The 14,217-nt window shown below is 43.3% G+C and overlaps 1 protein-coding gene across 1 annotated transcript; it reads right to left on the bottom strand.

Moving 5' to 3' along the window:
• Positions 1-13,631: 13,631 nt before the first annotated feature.
• Positions 13,632-13,937, bottom strand: LOC109777516 (uncharacterized). The gene has a single exon (XM_020336140.1). It carries the CDS (start codon positions 13,935-13,937, stop codon positions 13,632-13,634), a length of 306 nt encoding a protein of 101 aa, XP_020191729.1.
• Positions 13,938-14,217: the final 280 nt, after the last annotated feature.

Raw genomic sequence — 14,217 nt, 5'->3', positions numbered from 1 at the left:
GTCCTTCATCGTTGCTAGCCATGTTTCCTACGATTAAATCTAGTCAATTAATTCTAGACCTAATAAAATGAATAATGACATAAGAAAGGCCTATTGTTTTGCAGGAACGTTGACTCCTTCCCGGTGCGGCAAATCCCGGGCACTCGATATGTCCTAGTTTGTAGCACAAGTGATGCCGAAATTCACGGAAAATTTCGGCATGACCTTTGCTAAAAAGTGGACAAATCGAGAACCTGAAATTTGCCGGAACGGAAATGAATCAACATTCCGGCAGAACATAGGCCACTCGGCTTCATTCCCTAGAAACAACAAAAGGCCACTTGGGCATAATCGAAACATGCATGTGCAAACACAATTGAGGAATTTGCATATATCCTGACCACTTCAAATTTGCATGTCCTAGCGTTTGACACTACAAGAAAATCTACACAAATCTCATGCTCTCTCAAACTCAATTCAAAAACCAAATATAGATTATATTTAGTTAACTACTGAACTAAATTACTTTACTCTAAACTAAACCCTACTGCCCTAATCAACATCTAGTTAAACAAACTCAATTCAAAAACTAAACCCTACTGAACTAATTAACGTCAAAATTATCTACTACATAACATCTATTATTACCCTAACTAAAAAACATCAACATTATCTACTACTTAACATTAACATCTATTAACTAAAAAGGATGGGTGGGGGGGCTTACAGAGAGGGGAGAGACGGTGGCGGGGAGGTGCTCGGCGACGGAGGTAGGGCCGGCGAGGGCAGGCTCGGGATCGGGAGGCGGCGGTCCTGGGCAGGCTCGGGGGCGGTGAGGTCGAGGGCGGCGGCGGTGAGGTCGAGGGAGGCGACGGTGAGGTCGAGGGCGGCCCGAGAGGCGGCGGCGGTGAGGCTGAGCGGCGGCGGTGAGGATGAGCGCGGCGTCGACGCCGGCAGGAGACGGCGGCGAAGTGGGGGGGCGACGGCGAAGTGGGGGAGACGGCCGCGAAGTGGGGCTAGGGGATTTGGGGGAGAAGTGGTCCGGGGGGAACCGTTTTTCGGTTAAGTCAAAAATAACGGTAGCGCGTTGCAGAAAAAGGCGCTATAGCTAACTTAGCTATAGCGCGTTTCACCGAACGCGCTACTGCTAAGTGTTCATCCTTTTTTCTCCTTTTTATTTATTTTTCTTTACATTTTATATTTTTCCTTCCTTTTTCTATTTCTTTCATTTTCATGTACTTTTCTATTCGTTTTTCATGTTATTTTCTTTTCGTTAGCAGTAGCGTTGTATGCATAAACGCGCTGCTATAAGTATATTAGTGGTAGAGCGGTTTTCGGAAGATCACTACTACTATCTGTAGCTCATCGGCTATGTGGTTGGAATTTTAGTAGTAGCGAGCTTTCGGTGAGACGCGCTACTGATATATATGCATCTGCAGCGCGCTTATTTTGCGCGCGCTACTGCTGTCTAGCAGTAGCGTGGTTTTTTAACATGCGCTACTGCTAAAGTTCTGTGTATAACGTTTTCCCTAGTAGTGTTTGTAGGACTCTCAAAATAATATAAGTGAAGCATGAAAGAACAATAATTTCTATAAAACAAACCACCACCGTGCTCTAAAAGATATAAGTGAAGCACTAGAGCAAAAACTATATAGCTCAAAAGATATAAGTGAAGCACATAGAGTATTCTAATAAATTCCGAATCATGTGTGTCTCTCTCAAAAGGTGTGTACAGCAAGGATGATTGTGGTAAACTAAAAAGCAAAGACTCAAATCATACAAGACGCTCCAAGCAAAACACATATCATGTGGTGAATAAAAATATAGCTCCAAGTAAAGTTACCGATAGACGAAGACGAAAGAGGGGATGCCTTCCGGGGCATCCCCAAGCTTTGGCTTTTTGGTGTCCTTAGATTATCTTGGGGTGCCATGGGCATCCCCAAGCTTAGGATCTTGCCACTCCTTGTTCCATAATCCATCAAATCTTTACCCAAAACTTGAAAACTTCACAACACAAAACTTAACAGAAAATCTCGTGAGCTTCGTTAGCGAAAGAAAACAAAACACCACTTCAAGGTACTGTAATGAACTCATTATTTATTTATATTGGTGTTAAACCTACTGTATTCCAACTTCTCTATGGTTTATAAACTCTTTTACTAGCCATAGATTCATCAAAATAAGCAAACAAGACACGAAAAACAGAATCTGTCAAAAACAGAACAGTCTGTAGTAATCTGTAACTAACGCAAACTTCTGGAACTCAGAAAAATCTACCAAAATAGGACGTCCTGGAAAATGTGTTTATTGATCTACTGCAATTGGAATCAATATTGTATCACGTTCTGGTGATTTTTAACAATTGTTTTCGTGAACAGAAAGTTTCTGGAATTTTCAGCAAGATCAAATAACTATCATCCAAGAAGATCCTATAGGTTTAACTTGGCACAAACACTAATTAAAACATAAAAACAAATCTAACCAGAGTCTAGATCAAATATTTATTCCTAAACAGAAGCAAGAAGCAAAAAACTAAAATAAAATTGGGTTGCCTCCCAACAAGCGCTATCGCTTAACGCCCCTAGCTAGGCATAAAAGCAAGGATAGATCTAAGTATTGCCATCTTTAGTTTTAGGAAAGAAAAGAGCAAACTTATTATCTATGGCATTAATCTTTCTGTTCTGATAAAACACATGGTTATTAATGGTAGAAGAAAGATTAAGCACGTTACGGAAATTTGCATCTAGACTAGCTTTTATCTCTTTGATGGTTTCGTTTTGATAGGAAAGCAAAAGAGAGGTAGATTCGACCTTCTCATTCATGGGGTGCCCAAATATGGTTTTCATCTTTTCATAGGTATCTACAGCATCCCCTTCAAGGAAACCTTCTTAAAAAATAGAGTCTAAGACATGCTTAAACGACGAAGGTAAGGCAACATAAAAGCTTTAAGTATATTTCAATTTGATATTGGGGCACAAAACTAGCCCGGATTCTCAGTAACCTATCCCAAGCATCTTTCAAAGAGTCATCAAGTAAATAACGAAATATTCCGGGATCATCTTCATCAAAATTATTTAGACTCTCATTGATGACCCCGGTAGGTCTTTCTATAGCATCTGGGTTTATGAGCATAGAGAGGATAGAGGGATTATTCAAGGTGCTAAAACCCAGGAGAGAACCCGTAACCCTTTTTGATTCAGACATGGCGAAAGAAAGGCGACCGGAAAAGAGGGGGCGAATAAAACGGCAAGGGTGAAGCGGGGGAGAGGCAAATGAGAGGCAAATGGCAAATAATGTAATGCGAGGGAGATGAGTTTGTGATGGGTACTTGGTATGTCTTGACTTGTGCGTAGACTCCCCGGCAACGGTGCCAGAAATCCTTCTTGCTACCTCTTGAGCACTGCGTTGGTTTTCCCTTGAAGAGGAAAGGGTGATGCAGTAAAGTAGCATAAGTATTTCCCTCAGTTTTTGAGAACCAAGGTATCAATCCAGTAGGAGACCGCGCGCGAGTCCCACGCACCTAGACAAACAAATAAGAACCTCGCAACCAACGCGATAAAGGGGTTGTCAATCCCTTCATGGTCACTTACGTGAGTGAGATATGATAAGATAATATTTTTGGTATTTTTATGATAAAGATGCAAAGTAAAATAAATGGTAAAAGAAATAGCTAAGTGTTGGAAGATTAATATGATGGAAAATAGACCCGGGGTCCATAGGTTTCACTAGTGGCTTCTCTCGAGAGCATAAGTATTACGGTGGGTGAACGAATTACTGTCGAGCAATTAATAGAATTGAGCATAGTTATGAGAATATCTAGGTATGATCATGTATATAGGTATCACGTCCGTGACAAGTAGACCAAAACGATTCTGCATCTACTACTACTACTCCACACATCGACCACTATCCAACATGCATCTAGAGTATTAAGTTCATAAGAACAGAGTAATGCTTTAAGTAAGATGACATGATGTAGAGGGATAAACTCATGCAATATGATATAAACCCCATCTTTTTATCCTCGATGGAAACAATACAATACGTGTCGTTTCCCTTACTGCACTGGGATCGAGCACCGCAAGATTGAACCCAAAGCTAAGCACTTCTCCTATTGCAAGAAAGATCAATCTAGTAGGCCAAACCAAACTGATAATTCGAAGAGACTTGCAAAGATAACCAATCATACATAAAAGAATTCAGAGGAGATTCAAATATTGTTCATAGATAAAATTGATCATAAACCCACAATTCATCAGATCTCAACAAACACACCACAAAAGAAGATTACATCGAATAGATCTCCAAGAAGATCGAGGAGAACTTTGTATTGAGATCAAAAGAGAGAGAAGAAGCCATCTAGCTAATTACTATGGACCCGAAGGTCTGAGGTAAACTACTCACACATCATCGGAGAGGCTATGGTATTGATGTAGAAGCCCTCCGTGATCAATGCCCCCTCTGACGGAGCGCCGGAAAAGGCCCCAAGATGGGATCTCACGGGTACAGAAGGTTGCGGCGGTGGCAATAGGGTTTTGGCTCCTGTTCTGATGTTTCCAGGGTATGTGGGTATATATAGGAGGAAGAAGTACGTCGGTGGAGCAACGAGAGGCCCACGAGGGTGGAGGGCGCGCCCAGGGGGTAGGCACGCCCCCTACCTCATGCCTTCCTCGTTGATTGCTTTACGTAGACTCCAAGTCCTCTGGATCACGTTCGTTCCGAAAATCACGTTCCCGAAGGTTTCATTCCGTTTGGACTCCGTTTGATATCCTTTTCCTTCAAAACACTGAAATAGGTAAAAAAACAGCAATCTGGGCTGGGTCTCCGGTTAATAGGTTAGTCCCAAAAATAATATAAAAGTGTATAATAAAGCCCAATAAACATCCAAAACAGAATATAATATAGCATGGAACAATAAAAAATTATAGATACGTTGGAGACGTATCATATATCTAAGTGGGAGTTCTTAAGTAATATGATTAATTGAACTTTAATTTATCATGAACTTAGTACCTGATAGTATTTTGCATGTCTATGTTGTTGTAGATAAATGGCCCGTGCTGTTGTTCCATTGAATTTTAATGTGTTCCTAGAGAAAGCTAAGTTGAAAGATGATGGTAGCAACTACACGGGCTGGGTCCGTAACTTGAGGATTATCCTCATTGCTGCACAGAAGAATTACGTCCTGGAAGCACCTCTAGGTGCCAGGCTGCTGCAGATGCTGCTGATGACGTTAAGAACGTCTGGCAGAGTAAAGCTGATGACTACTCGATAGTTCAGTGTGTCATGCTTTACGGCTTAGAACCGGCACTTCAACGACGTTTTGAACATCATGGAGCATATGAGATGTTCCTGGAGTTGAAGTTAATATTTCAAGCAAATGCCCGGATTGAGAGATATGAAAGCTCCAATAAGTTCTACAGCTGCAAAATGGAGGAGAATGGTTCTGTCAGTGAAGATATAGTCAGAATGTCTGGGTACCACAACCACTTGACTCAACTGGGAGTTAATCTTCCTGATGATAGTGTCATTGACAGAGTTCTTCAATCACTGCCACCAAGCTATAAGAGCTTTGTGATGAACTATAATATGCAAGGGATGGATAAGACAATTCCCGAGCTCTTCGCAATGCTAAGAGCTGCGGAAGTAGAAATCAAGAAGGAGCATTAAGTGTTGATGGTCAATAAGACCACCAGTTTTAAGAAAAAGGGTAAAGGGAAGAAGGGGAACTTCAAGAAGAACGGCAAGCAAGTTGCTGCTCAAGTGAAGAAGCCCAAGTCTGGACCTAAGCCTGAGACTGAGTGCTTCTACTGCAAAGGGACTGGTCACTGGAAGCGGAACTGCCCCAAGTATTTGGCGGATAATAAGGATGGCAAAGTGAACAAAGGTATATGTGATATACATGTTATTAATGTGTACCTTACTAATGCTCGCAGTAGTGCCTGGGTATTTGATACTGGTTCTGTTGCTAATATTTGCAACTTGAAACAAGGACTACGGATTAAGTGAAGATTGGCTAAGGACGAGGTGACGATGCGCGTGGGAAATGGTTCCAAAGTCGATGTTATCGCCGTCGGCACGCTACCTCTACATCTACCTTCGGGATTAGTTTTAGACTTGAATAATTGTTATTTGTTGCCAGCGTTAAGCATGAACATTATATCTGGATCTTGTTTGATGCGATATGGTTATTCATTTAAATCTGAGAATAATGGTTGTTCCATTTATATGAGTAATATCTTTTATGGTCATGCACCCTTGAAGAGTGGTCTATTTTTGCTGAATCTCGATAGTAGTGACACACATATTCATAATATTGAAACCAAAAGATGCAGAGTTGATAATGATAGTGCAACTTATTTATGGCACTGCCGTTTGGGTCATATTGGTGTAAAGCGCATGAAGAAACTCCATTCTGATGGACTTTTGGAATCACTTGATTATGAATCACTTGGTACTTGCGAACCATGCCTCATGGGCAAGATGACTAAAACTCCGTTCTCCGGAACAATAGAGCGAGCAACAAATTTATTGGAAAACATACATACTGATGTATGTGGTCCAATGAACATTGAGGCTCGCGGCGGGTACCGTTATTTTCTAACCTTCACAGATGATTTGAGCAGATATGGGTATATCTACTTGATGAAATATAAGTCTGAAAAATTTGACAAGTTCAAAGAATTTCAGAGTGAAGTAGAAAATCATCGTAACAAGAAAATAAAGTTTCTGCGATCTGATCGTGGAGGAGAATATTTGAGTTACGAGTTTGGTCTTCATTTGAAACTTTGCGGAATAGTTTCGCAACTCATGCCACCCAGAACTCCATAGTGTAATGGTGTGTCCGAACATCGTAATCATACTTTACTAGGTATGGTGCGATCTATGATGTCTCTTACTGATTTACCGCTATCGTTTTGGGGTTATGCTTTAGAGACAGCTGCATTCACGTTAAATAGAGCACCATCTAAATCCGTTGAGACGACACCTTATGAACTATGGTTTGCAAAGAAACCCAAGTTGTCATTTCTTAAAGTTTGGGGCTGCGATGCTTATGTGAAAAAGCTTCAACTGATAAGCTCAAACCCAAATCGGAGAAATGTGTCTTCATAGGATACCCAAAGGAGACTGTTGGGTACACATTGTATCGCTGATCTGAAGGGAAGACATTCGTTGCTAAGAATGGATCCTTTCTAGAGAAGGAGTTTCTCTCGAAAGAAGTGAGTGGGAGGAAAGTAGAACTTGATGAGGTAACTGTACCTGCTCCCTTATTGGAAAGTAGTTCATCACAGAAATCAGTTCCTGTGACTCCTACACCAATTAGTGAGGAAGCTAATGATGATGATCATGTAACTTCAGATCAAGTTACTACTGAACCTCGTAGGTCCACCAGAGTAAGATCCGCACCAGAGTGGTACGGTAATCCAGTTCTGGAGGTCATGTTACTTGACCATGACGAACCTACGAACTATGAGGAAGCGATGATGAGCCCAGATTCCGCGAAATGGCTTGAGGCCATGAAATCTGAGATGGGATCCATGTATGAGAACAAAGTGTGGACTTTGGTTGACTTGCCCGATGATCAGCAAGCCATCGAGAATAAATGGATTTTCAAGAAGAAGACTGACGCTGACGGTAATGTTACTATCTACAAAGCTCGACTTGTTGCGAAAGGTTTTCGACAAGTTCGAGGAGTTGACTACGATGAGACCTTCTCACCCGTAGCGATGCTTAAGTCCGTCCGAATCATGTTAGCAATTGCTGCATTTTATGATTATGAAATTTGGCAAATGGATGTAAAGATTGCATTCCTGAATGGATTTCTGGAAGAAGAGTTGTATATGATGCAACCCGAAGGTTTTATCAATCCAAAGGATGCTAACAAAGTGTGCAAGCTCCAGCGATCCATTTATGGACTGGTGCAAGCATCTCGGAGTTGGAGTAAACGTTTTGATAGTGTGATCAAAGCATATGGCTTTTTATAGACTTTTAGAGAAGCATGCATTTACAAGAAAGTGAGTGGGAGCTCTGTAGCATTTCTAATATTATATGTGGATGACATATTGTAGATTGGAAATGATATAGATTTCTGGATAGCATAAAAGGATACTTGAATAAGAGTTTTTCAATGAAAGACCTCGGTGAAGCTGCTTATATATTGGGCATCAAGATCTATAGAGATAGATCAAGACGCTTAATTGGACTTTCACAAAGCACATAACTTGATAAAGTTTTGAAGAAGTTCAAAATGGATCAAGCAAAGAAAGGGTTCTTGCCTGTGTTACAAGGTGTGAAGTTGAGTCAGATGATAATCCCCAAGTGCAGGGAATCATTGTAGCAATTCCCAATGGTGGAAGTGATAAGTATGGAGTGTCGAACCCAGAAGGAGCTAAAGGTAAGATCAATATTCTCTCAAGCCCTATCTGCCACTGATACGACTCTACGTACACCGAACGTTTGCTTCCAACTAGAAACGAGAAATAAAACTGCATTGTGGGTATGAAGAGGATAACTTTGCATGGTATCGGAGAGCTAAAACATAAAAGTAGGTGCTGTTATCATAAAGTTAGAATATATTACTAAATATTATAAATAGCGAGTGTGGAATAATGATGGATCGGTGTGCGGAATTATCCTAGGCAATTGTTAACAAGACCGGTAGTCGTCATTGCAATTTCATATGAGGGAGAGGCATAAGCTAACATACTTTCTCTTCTTGGATCATATGCACTTATGATTAGAACTCTAGCAAGCATCCGCAACTACTAAAGATCATTAAGTTAAAACCCAACCATAGCATTAAAGCATCAAGTCCCCTTTATCCCATACGCAACAACCCCCTTACTCGGGTTTATGCTTCTGTCACTCAAGCAACCCACTATAAGCGAATCATAAATGTATTGCAACACCCTAAAGCGGGAATCCCTCACGCTTGCGCGACACGGAGGGAACAATAGGACAGCACCAAATAAAACATACAACTCGTACCAATCTAGATCATCAATCAACCCAAAGACAAAGGATATCTACTCAAAACATCATAGGATGGCAACACATCATTGGATCATAATATGTGGCATAAAGCACCATGTTCAAGTAGGGATTACAGCGGGGTGCGGGAGAGTGGACCGCGTAAAAGAGATGAGGATGGTGATGATGATGGTGATGTTGATGAAGACGATCACCGCGGCGATGATTCACCTCCCGATGGCACTCCGGTGCCACCGAGAGAGAGGAGGAGAGGTTCTCCCCCTTGTGCTTCCTCCTCCATGGCCTCCCCCCTAGATGGGGAGAGGTCCTCCCTCTGGTCCTTGGCCTTCATGGCGATGATGGCCCCTCCGAGATCCTCCTCCATGGCCTCCGGTGATGATGGCCCCCTCCGGCAGGGTGCCAGAGAGGGCCTAGATTGATTTCTCGTGGCTACTGAGGCTTGCGGCGGCGGAACTTATGATCTAGGTTATTTTCTGGGGGTTTCTGTATTTATAGGAATTTTTGGCATTGGTTTCACGTCAAGGGGGGGGGTCTCCGAGTCGTCCATGAGGCAGGGGCCCACGCCGAGGGGGTGGGCGCGCTCCCCACCCTCGTGGACAGCTCGGGACTCTTCTGGCCTAACTCTTTTGCTCCAGGGGCTTCTTTTGGTCCATAAAAAATCAACAAAAATTGGCACGTCGATTGGACTCCGTTTGGTATTCCTTTTCTGTAAAACTCAAAAACAAGGAAAAAAACAGAAACTAGCACTGGGCTCTAGGTTAATAGGTTAGTCCCAAAAATCATATAAAATAGAATATAAATGCATATAAAACATCTAAGATGGATAATATAATAGCATGAATACTTCATAAATTATAGATACGTTGGAGACGTATCAGCATCCCCAAGCTTAATTCATGCTCGTCCTCGAGTAGGTAAATGATAAAAGAAATAATTTATGAAGTGTGAATGCTAGCAGGTGCACAAGTTTGATCAATGATAATTTCAATAACCTTTTCTAGCATCATTATATGTCATAACAATAGCTCATCTCATAAAACTTTTCATGATCAAGTAACAAGCTATTCACATGTTAAAGTATAGATCATAAACTTTCTTGAAAACTAACAAACAATGCTCTTAGTCATCAAACAATTGCAATTCATCTTATTATCCGGAAGGGTCTATGTCAGAGCTTTGATTTAGCAAACTCCACATACTCAACTATCATTTAATCTTTCACAATTGCTAACACTCACGTGATATTTATGGGTTCAAAGTTTTAATCGGAGACAGAGAAAGATAGGGGCTTATAGATTCACCTCCCAACCTTTTACCTCAAGGGTAATGTCAACAATAATAGTTCATGATAACTTACATCCAATTGGAGATATATATCAGGATCTTTCCAACACAATGTGCTTGCCAAAGGATAAAATGTAAAAAGGAAAGGTGAAGATCACCATGACTCTTGCATAAGGTAGAAGAATAAAAGTAAAAGATAGGCTCTTCGCAGAGGGAAGCAGAGGTTGTCATGCGCTTTTATGGTTGGATGCACAAAATCTTAATGCAAAAGAACATCACTTTATATTGCCTCTTGTGATAGAGACCTTTATTATGCAGTCCGTCGCTTTTATTTCTTCCCTATCACAAGTTCGTATAAAGCTTATTTTCTTCGCACTAATAGATCATACATGTTTAGAGAGCAATTTTTATTGCATGCACCGATGACAACTTACTTGAAGGATCTTACTCAATCCATACGTAGGTATGGTGGACTCTCATGGCAAAACTAGTTTAAGGGGCATTCGGAAGCACAATTTGCTCCAGGGGCTTCTTTTGGTCCATAAAAAATCAACAAAAATTGGCACGTCAATTGGACTCCGTTTGGTATTCATTTTCTGTAAAACTCAAAAACAAGGAAAAAAACAGAAACTGGCACTGGGCTCTAGGTTAATAGGTTAGTCCCAAAAATCATATAAAATAGAATATAAATGCATATAAAACATCTAAGATGGATAATATAATAGCATGAATACTTCATAAGTTATAGATACGTTGGAGACGTATCATCAGACTCAATGCCCGACCACAGCAGAAGATAGAGAGAAAATGAAAGTCATTCCCTATGCTTCAGCCATAGGTTCCATCATGTATGCAATGTTTTGTACCAGACCTGATGTGTGCCTTGCTATTAGTTTAGCAGGGAGGTACCAAAGTAATCCAGAAGTGGATCACTGGACAGCGGTCAAGAACATCCTGAAATACCTGAAAAGGACTAAGGATATGTTTCTCGTTTATGGAGGTGACAAAGAACTCGTCGTAAATGGTTACGTCGATGCAAGCTTTGACACTGATCCGGATGACTCTAAGTCACAAACCGGATACGTATTTATATTGAACAGTGGAGCTGTAAGTTGGTGCAGTTCTAAGCAAAGCGTCGTGGCAGGATCTACGTGTGAAGCGGAGTACATAGTTGCTTCAGAAGCAGCAAATGAAGGAGTCTGGATGAAGGAGTTCACATCCGATCTAGGTGTCATACCTAGTGCATCGGGTCCAATGAAAATCTTTTGTGACAATACTTGTGCAATTGCCTTGGCAAAGGAATCCAGATTTCACAAGAGAACCAAGCATATCAAGAGATGCTTCAATTCCATCCGCGATCAAGTCAAGGAGGGAGAGATAGAGATTTGCAATATACATACGGATCTAGATGTTGCAGACCCGTTGACTAAGCCTCTCTCACGAGCAAAACATGATCAGCACCAAGACTCCATGGGTGTTAGAATCATTACTGTGTAATCTAGATTATTGACTCTAGTGCAAGTGGGAGACTGAAGAAAATATGCCCTAGAGGCAATAATAAAGTTGTTATTTATATTTCCTTATATCATGATAAATGTTTATTATTCATGCTAGAATTGTATTAACCGGAAACTTAGTACATGTGTGAATACATAGACAAATAGAGTGTCACTAGTATGCCTCTACTTGACTAGCTCGTTGAATCAAAGATGGTTAAGTTTCCTAGCCATATACATGAGTTGTCATTTGATTAACGGGATCACATCATTAGAGAATGATGTGATTGACTTGACCCATCCGTTAGCTTAGTATGATGATCGTTTAGTTTGTTGCTATTGCTTTCTTCATGACTTATACATGTTCCTATGACTATTAGATTATGCAACTCCCGAATACCGGAGGAACACTTTGTGTGCTATCAAACGTCACAACGTAACTGGGTGATTATAAAGATGCTCTACAGGTGTCTCCGATGGTACTTGTTGAGTTGGCATAGATCGAGATTAGGATTTGTCACTCCGATTGTCGGAGAGGTATCTCTGGGCCCTCTCGGTAATGCACATCACTATAAGCCTTGCAAGCAATGTGACTAATGAGTTAGTTACGGGATGATGCATTACGGAATGAGTAAAGAGACTTGTCGGTAATGAGATTGAACTAGGTATTGAGATACCAACGATCGAATCTCGGGCAAGTAACATACCGATGACAAAAGGAACAACGTATGTTGTTATGCGGTTTGACCGATAAAGATCTTTGTAGAATATGTGGGAGCCAATATGAGCATCCAGGTTCCGCTATTGGTTATTGACCGGAGATGAGTCTCGGTCATGTCTACATAGTTCTCGAACCCGTAGGGTCCGCACGCTTAATGTTCGATGATGATCGGTACTATGAGTTTATGTGTTTTGATGTAGAGAAGGTAGTTAGGAGTCTCGAGTGTGATCATGGACATGACGAGGAGTCTCAAAATGGTCGAGACATAAAGATTGATATATTGGACGACTATATTCGGACACCGGAAGTGTTCCGGGAGGTTTCGGATAAAACCGGAGTGCCGGAGGGTTACCGGAACCCCCCCTCCCGGGAAGTTATTGGGCCCTTAGTGGGCTTTAGGGGAGAGTGAGGGCAGCAGCCAGGAGGTGCCCCCCCAAGGGAGTCCGAATTGGACTAGGGGAGGGGGTGCGGCCCCTCTTTCCCTCTCCCTCCCCCTCTCCTTCCTTCCCCTCCTAGTAGGACTAGGAAAGGAGGAATCCTACTCCTACTAGGAGGAGGATTCCTCCCCTCCTTGGGGCGCCTATAGGGCCGGCCGGCCTCCCCCTTGCTCCTTTATATACGGGGGCAGGGGGGCACCCTAGAACACGCAAGTTGACAGTTGTCTTAGCCGTGTGCGGTGCCCCCGTCCACAGATTTCCACCTCGGTCATATCGTTGTAGTGCTTAGGCGAAGCCCTGCGTCAGTAACTTCATCATCACCGTCATCGCGCCGTCGTGCTGATGAAACTCTCCCTCGACCTCAGCTGAATCTAGAGTTCGTGGGACGTCACCGAGCTGAACGTGTGCAGATCGCGGAGGTGTCATACTTTCGGTGCTAGGATCAGCCGGATCGTGAAGACGTACGACTACATCAGCCGCGTTGTCATGACGCTTCCGCTTTCGGTCTATGAGGGTACGTGGACAACACTCTCCCCTCTCGTTGCCATGCGTCACCTAGATGGATCTTGCGTGTGCGTAGGAAGTTTTTTGAAATTACTGCGTTCCCCAACATGTTGTCCGAGGTATCGATCCACATGTCATCCCAATGAGGATCACTATCCCCAAAGATCGACACCCCACCTGCCTCAACGATATCGCCAGGGCCTTTCGCCGACGCCTCTCCTACCGCTCCGCGCGGCGCTTTGCCATCCTTTCCGCCCAGAAGGCGTGCTTCGCCGCGACGTCCTCCGGGTGGCGGTGGCGCCACTCCGCCATGGCTCGCTCGTCCTCCTCGGCGATGAGGAGGCGGCGCTGCCGCCGACGGTGCTCCGCACGGTCCTGGTCCGTGATAAGACGAGGCGGAGGGGCGACGGACTGCGCCTGCTCGCGCGTGAAGACGTCATGGAAGTTCAACTGCGCCGGCGGCCTCTGTAGGCGCCACGCCATCGCGTCGTACGCGCGGGCGGCCTCGTGCGCGGTCCCGAACATGCCGAGGCCGAGCCGGATATCGCCGGACCGGATGTCGGCATAGTAGGTGCCGCCGGGCGCTCGCGGACGCTGCGGTAGCCAAATGATCCACGGCGGCGCGGCGGCATGGTGGCGCGATGGTGGCGGGGGCGAGGAAGCAGCGAGCAAGTGGCAGAGTGAGCGGCAGAGTGAGCGGGGGAGCGCGCGTGGCAGTGTGGAGGCCGCATGGCGTGCACCGCAATTTATAGGCGCGCTCGAAGCGGTGCGCCAAAACTAGCGCGCAAGCTGCTGCCTTTTCCCG

Source organism: Aegilops tauschii, chromosome 2 (assembly GCF_002575655.3).
Source record: "Aegilops tauschii subsp. strangulata cultivar AL8/78 chromosome 2, Aet v6.0, whole genome shotgun sequence".
Lineage (NCBI taxonomy): Eukaryota > Viridiplantae > Streptophyta > Magnoliopsida > Poales > Poaceae > Aegilops > Aegilops tauschii.
Note: the sequence above shows the minus strand (reverse complement) of the source record. Positions and strands in the feature narration are given on the sequence as shown.